The following is a 7204-nucleotide window of genomic DNA, read 5'->3' as shown; positions in this document are numbered from 1 at the left end:
AGAGTTGACATTATTCTTAATTGTCATGGCTCGTTTGAATCAATGTTGAATATCAATACAAATCTTCCAATGACATTTAAACACTGAGAACTTAAGTTCCTGCTTAGCATGTTTTTAAATTCATGACAAATCCATCAGCTGCATTTTCATGTTTTTTATTGAAATAAATCAGAATATCCTACTATCATGGGGGTTAGGGTCTTTGAGCAGAATACTGATCGATCCATTGACCCAACGCTACCTCCATGGGAAATACCAGGTACTCTCTCCATCATCTACGAAATCTTCTAGACTGTCGTCATCCTCCCACTCAGTCATCCTCTCATGCTCTTCACCTGTATGCTTCCTCTCCTCCTCCATCCTCTCATGCTCTTCAACTCCACCTGTATGCTTCCTCTCCTCCTCCATCCTCTCATGCTCTTCACCTCCACCTGTATGCTTCCTCTCCTCCTCCATCCTCTCATGCTCTTCAACTCCACCTATATGCTTCCTCTCCTCCGTCATCCTCTCATGCTCTTCACCTCCACCTGTATGCTTCCTCTCCTCCGTCATCCTCTCATGCTCTTCACCTCCACCTGTATGCTTCCTCTCCTCCTCCATCCTCTCATGCTCTTCAACTCCACCTGTATGCTTCCTCTCCTCCGTCATCCTCTCATGCTCTTCACCTCCACCTGTATGCTTCCTCTCATGCTCTTCAACTCCACCTATATGCTTCCTCTCCTCCATCCTCTCATGCTCTTCACCTCCACCTGTATGCTTCCTCTCATGCTCTTCACCTCCACCTGTATGCTTCCTCTCCTCCATCATCCTCTCATGCTCTTCACCTCCACCTATATGCTTCCTCTCCTCCATCATCCTCTCATGCTCTTCACCTCCACCTGTATGCTTCCTCTCCTCCGTCATCCTCTCATGCTCTTCACCTCCACCTGTATGCTTCCTCTCCTCCTCCATCCTCTCATGCTCTTCAACTCCACCTGTATGCTTCCTCTCCTCCGTCATCCTCTCATGCTCTTCACCTCCACCTGTATGCTTCCTCTCCTCCTCCATCCTCTCATGCTCTTCAACTCCACCTGTATGCTTCCTCTCCTCCGTCATCCTCTCATGCTCTTCAACTCCACCTATATGCTTCCTCTCCTCCATCCTCTCATGCTCTTCACCTCCACCTGTATGCTTCCTCTCATGCTCTTCACCTCCACCTGTATGCTTCCTCTCATGCTCTTCACCTCCACCTGTATGCTTCCTCTCCTCTTCCTCACTTTCAGAGGCCGGCAGGTGTGATTCTCTCTGTGGGACGACTTGTGATGTGAAGATTTCATCCAACTGCTCCCAATGACGTAAGACTTCAGCCTCCTCCTGATTCCAATGGGTCTCATCTTCTCCTCCTTTAAATTCCTCCTGCTCTTCACTCTCTTCTCGCCCTACAAACCCTGACCCATCCTCTTTTAACTGATGTGAATCCTTCACCTTAGACTCAACTGAAACCCTGTCCCTAAATCCTAACTCCTCTGAATGAGGTTCAGGTATCACTCCAAGGATAAACCCACTTCCTTCTTCATCCTCTTCAAACCCCTCTTCCTCCTCCTCTTCTTCATATGCGTAGTCTAGCTCTTCGTTGTAATCATCATAAGTCACTACATCATCACTTTCCAGCGGGGTCTCTTGCAGCTTATCGGTGTCATGCATCGTGACATGGCCGACTCCGCTAATGCCGACTGGTAGAAGGTCATCTTCTGTCGTGTACGGCTGATCAGAGACCAGCAAAGACCCACTGCTGGAAAAACCTGAAATATAAAGTTAAAAGTAGAAATGTGTTATCACTTTCATTGATATAACTTAAGGTAAGACATTAAAAAATGCTTTTCGCATAACCTGGTCAATTTTGAGAGATTGGGATGTGTTGCTTCCATAACATGCCTTTCTCTAAAAACGAGTTGAAATAAAAACATCCAAAAATACACATTTAGGTGTTTATTTTACTTTATTTCTTTGCCGGTGAGTCCTACAGTCACCAAAAGTTAGCAGAGCATTTTCCTAAAGAGTAATTTCCTGAGATATCTCAACTTCACTTATATATTCCGAAGGATTGTACAGAGGGGGTATCGCTATCCTGATTTATATATTTCATTTTATTCCTAAAAACATGTCAAATATTAGATTTATGCAGTGTTACAAAGAGATATCGAAAATTCCCTCTGTAAAAACCTTTAACTACTATTGTGTCAATATAATTAAAAACATGTTAACACCCATGGTTTTATCCAAATGGTCACAATGCGCACTTTCTTATTTCATGATAATACCTCATTTGCTTTGTCAAACATAAACATATTGTCTTAATGCACGTAAACATCTGTAGGGTGTCCATTCTCCCATTCCACTTTTGGTGGGTCATAAGATAATTGTAAGCTAGTGATACAAACATGTTTTTTAGTGCCACTTAAAGTTACCACAACAATCCAATACATCCGAGTAGGAATGGGTGCATGCTATCCATGTCTTAAAACAACAAAAAAGTCAAACCTTCCATCATGGCCCTCTGGAGTTTAGAGGGCACACACTGTGAATCACAGCAGTCACATATGGTCTTGTCACCAGAGAGGGCCTTCCACCTGTCATGGCAAATGCAACACAAATATTCTCAATCCATGTGGAAACAGGTGAAAGACTACAGTCCTGTAATGGAAATGTAGTTTAAAGTGCCAAATCTCACCTGTCCTTTTTGTAGGTGCATGATTTGTGAGCAGGACCCGGGTCTTCAGATGAGACTAATAACTTGCAGTGAATATTAACCTAAAAAAGAAACTGGGTTAAGCTGCAGCTAAAGAATAACTAGGAGAATCCAGATAATTATAAACCACACTCACCTCCGAGTCAGGGTCTGCAGTGAACTGGAAGGCCTGGATGGAGAATCTCAGGGTCTTGTCTGTCCGAGAGACGAACCGAGACGCCCCTGGGTCGCTCTTACTGTCCAGCATACAGCTGTGGACAACAACAATATGACACTAAAGAACCCAAACCAAAAGATTTTTCTAAAAATGCACTACCGTCCACTTTTCTCACCCAAAATTGCCAATGATGCTGTATTTGAGGGATGATTTAGAGTCACTGGATGGTGAAGCATAGCAGCTATTGATGTACAGTTTTGAACCAGTTGAGAGATGAGGTGCAGAGATCTGGAAATTAACCGTCTTTCCAAGCTGGTACACCCGTGACTGGGCAGGTGTGCTCCACAAATCTAAAACATAAATATATCAAATGAGATGGGGCCAGAAGCTCTTTATTCCTAATCTACTGTTCTTTAAACATACCATCCATCAACTCCATCTGGAAGTCATTTGCATTTCCCTTCAGTTTTTTACGCAGAACAGGAGTCTCCCAGGTGGGCTGCACTGTCAGCTTGTGCACATGGTGGTTCCTGGACATGGAGATAGTGAACATCGAGCTTCCCCACACACACACACACACAAGCTGATGAAAAAAAGCTGAGACAAACCTTTGATAACGGCATTCAATGTCCACATCGATCCGCTGCGCTCTGGTTGGGAAACGTTTTGGCGAAGGCTCATAATGGAGTGTGAATTTGTAGAGGAGATAACCGGGGGGCGACTGTCAAAGTCCAAGAGGGGGTCAGACACTGAGATTTTAAGAGTATGCAGGGACAGAGACTGGAAACAAGCAACACAAATCTTACCTCCCGCACGGCTCCACACGCCGTCAGAGGGTACGTGAAGAGCAGGTCACCGTAGGGTCTGAGAACCCCGTTGCTTTTGCAGCCGCTGCCTAGTCTCAGCTCCTCTGCATTGGCACCATGGCCGTAGAAAACTGGTTTGACCCGCAAGACAAAGTCAGCCGTGGAGCAGGTGACAGAAACGTCTTGCAGGTAAGCAAAGTCCGACTGGAGCTTTTCCTCTGGACGCATAAACGCGGAAGTGAGTACAGACAATGGGGAAGGGATGGCAGGTAACCGGTGGGAGAGTTTTCTGTCGTCTGTCGTTAAATGTTTGACTGATTTGGATTGTTGTTGTTTAAAATGCGTTTTCCTTCTGGTGAATGGAGATTCAGAAGTGCCCTGTGCGTAGCTGAGGATGCCAAGTGATAAAACACTCCACATTATACACCACTTTGTTTTCATCGCAACAGACTGCTGTGCTGTCCTTCTACCTTTCCCTTCCCTTTCAATCTGCACGAGACGCTCAGCCACGGCTGGAGGTAATTAGGCGCGAGTATAAATCAGCAGCCAGCACGCGAGGTTCAGCTTCATTTGGGTGTTTCAGTCAAAAGCAACTAGTGGAAGTTTCAATGTTTATTCGTGACTTAAAAACGTGTCTAACGACTGTAGAGTGAGTTTTATTTTAGAAAGATGATAAATTAAAGAGAAATAGGTGAAATGTATTTAACGTTTGTTGTGCAGTGAAAACGGAAGAGGAGGGGGGCCACATTAGATTTTTTTTGGAAATCTGAACAAAAGTGAAAACAAATGTTAGTTCTGAGATTAAAGTCATAATTCTAAGAAATAAATCATATTTTACGGAGCCCCTAAGGGACATGGAAAAAAAAAAGTCGGAATAACGGTTTAAGAGACATAAAAAAAATATGAGAAAAAAAATAAAGTCAGGAAAACGGGTTCGTTTATCTTTTTTTCATTTTTTTTGTTGAGAAAGTTACCGATGCACCAAGGAGGAAGTGGAACACACAGGAAACAACCATTTAATTGCAGACTGTTAGACTATGTATACGTGGGGAAATGACAGTGCACACATTATTTGAGATATATTTCGAACTCAGACAGGAGAGTCTGTAAACCAGTCTGCTTTGATCTATGAATTAATGTCCGTGACTCTCATAGAACCTGTTGTTTTAAAGGGAAACAAACACTCAGAACACACACACACACACACACGCACACGCACACGCACACACACACACACACACACACACACACACACACACACACACACACACACACACACACACACACACACACACACACACACACACACTAAAGCACCCAGATATTGTTCTAAACTGTATTAAAGTAAACAGGTATTATCTTGAACTGTATTGAAGTGAACATGTATTATTTGGGACTGTTTAAAGTAATCCTATATATCTAAACCTTCTTACTTACACTCCATGACCCAGAGACCCTGACACACACACATACACCTCCTCCTGTCTTCATGCAGCACACACACATAAACTCCTTAACCCAGATATCAGCAACACACACACACACACACACACACACACACACACACATATGCCTCTGCTTATCAGCATGCACACACACACACACTTTCCCTCACTAACACACACACATGTTCTTTTTCTTTGGTCCTTGCTGGGAATAATCCGAAGCACCAATATTTCTGTGTACAATGTTTGATTGTTTTAAAAGAATAGTTTGTGTGAAATCTTCCCTGGGAAATTAAAGGAGTTAACCCAGGTATAAGATAAAAAGTGATTCTGACCTTGTATAGTTCCGATGCTGTCACGCTCTGTTCAGAAGAAAGATACTTTTTCCCAGAACTCTAATTCGTTTAGGAGTAAAATGGGACGGAAGAGCCGACACATCTCCACCTCCAAATATGTCCATATATACTGTTGTTTCTTCATGCAAAAATGCCCCCTGTTTCTGACTGGCTGGTCCCGATATCTGTATCGCACGGCAGTACAGCGGGGAGCCCGAAGTGTTCTGTTTCAGGGCACTCTGTATTTCGTATTGTGTTTTTTACTGTATTAAAATCAGATTATTGTTATAACTTTTATGCTGGTGTGTTGAACTCCCTCTTTTATCAATCTGACCAGGCTCATCTAACGGACGGCGCGGAGCACAGGTGGGCTTTAAGCCACAGATATTGTGTTTGCTCCTACAACACACACACACACACACACACACACACACACACACACACACACACACACACACACACACACACACACACACACACACACACACACACACACCACACACACCACACACACACACACACACACACACACACACACACACACAGAGAGGCCCAGTGGCGGACTGGCCATCGGGACGTTCGGGGCGAATCCCAATGGGCCGGTACCGAAGTGGGCCCACTCCGATCGGGCCATTAGGTCCACCGTTTCCCCGCAGCGAGGCTCCCCCCGTTGACAGTTCACTAGCCGCCCCCCTTGACAGTTTACGTGGGCTGGGCTGGGTGAGATTCCCGGGCTGATTTTTAGTCCCAGTCCGCCCATCATGCGCCCTGGTGACCGGACATCTCCTTCATAAAACTAATAAAAGGGGGAGTAATCGGGCAGTTCGATGTGTGTAGAGGTGTGTGTGGTTAAAACGTAACAGCCTGTGGTCACTCTTTATAGCTGTTCAATTAAGGTAAACACATAGGCGGTGCGTAAAAGCTCTTTGAGCGCTGGTGCTGCTCTTCTCTGAGTTACACGTCCCGCTGCCTCCTGGAGTGACCACACACTCCTGGCCGAAATGTCCTTAAAGTGAAGTCTGAGTACGAAATACATCTCAAATAATGTATGCACTGTCATTTCCCCACATAAACATAACAGTCTGCAATGAAATGGTTGTCCCCTTGTGCACTTCACTTCCTCCTTGGCGCACCGGTAACTTTCTCAACAAAAAAAAAGTACGCACGAGATACTAACCCGTTATCCTGATTTTTTTTTTTCTCTCTGTTTTTTTTTGTAATTTCCCTTTAGGGGCTCCGTAGATCCATACATCCACTTGGCCCTAATCCTCTTCCGGAGTGAACACAGGCCGGCTTTTTTTTAACGTTTTATTTCTTTGAATTCCATGCAAATTTTGTTTTTTAAATCTTTATGTATTCTATGGTTTAAATGTACCAAATAATTGTTCGTATCATTGAGCAGCTTTTATTAATTTAATTTTCAAAAAATACTTACTGTAAATATGTTGTAGGTCCTATTTATTGGAAGTTACATTTACATATTACATTAAATGTATGCACATTATTGTCAAGGGTTAAAAACTATGAAACTAAGGATTTTAGATTTGATCAATGATCAGGTGAACAATTTAGTTAAATATTCTAGATTTTGATATTTCAAACACATAGAAAGTTTTCTCTGTTTTTACAAACTTTATTTACAGACTTAAATTAAAAATGTACACCACATTTTTCATCTTTTCATTGATTTATATTGCTCAAGAAGGTCAAACTTAGAAATGTATTTACATATT

The 7204-nt window shown here is 43.2% G+C and overlaps 1 protein-coding gene across 2 annotated transcripts; it reads right to left on the bottom strand.

Moving 5' to 3' along the window:
* Nucleotides 1-139: 139 nt before the first annotated feature.
* LOC117550108 lies at nucleotides 140-4419 on the bottom strand. 2 transcript variants are annotated; one of them, XM_034222427.1, is made up of 9 exons: nucleotides 3692-4418; nucleotides 3494-3606; nucleotides 3309-3415; nucleotides 3061-3235; nucleotides 2865-2979; nucleotides 2711-2790; nucleotides 2521-2609; nucleotides 744-1781; nucleotides 140-569 (listed from the first exon to the last, which is right to left on the bottom strand). In XM_034222427.1, the coding sequence occupies exons 1-9, from the start codon at nucleotides 4130-4132 to the stop codon at nucleotides 238-240; spliced, it is 2490 nt and encodes an 829-aa protein (XP_034078318.1). In that variant the 5' UTR covers nucleotides 4133-4418; the 3' UTR covers nucleotides 140-237. The 2 variants fall into 2 exon arrangements, with proteins under 2 accessions (XP_034078318.1, XP_034078317.1); XM_034222426.1 differs by having other exon boundaries at nucleotides 140-1781; nucleotides 3692-4419.
* Nucleotides 4420-7204: the final 2785 nt, after the last annotated feature.

Source organism: Gymnodraco acuticeps, unplaced genomic scaffold (genome assembly GCF_902827175.1).
Source record: "Gymnodraco acuticeps unplaced genomic scaffold, fGymAcu1.1, whole genome shotgun sequence".
NCBI lineage: Eukaryota > Metazoa > Chordata > Actinopteri > Perciformes > Bathydraconidae > Gymnodraco > Gymnodraco acuticeps.
This window is presented reverse-complemented; position numbering and strand designations above follow the sequence as displayed.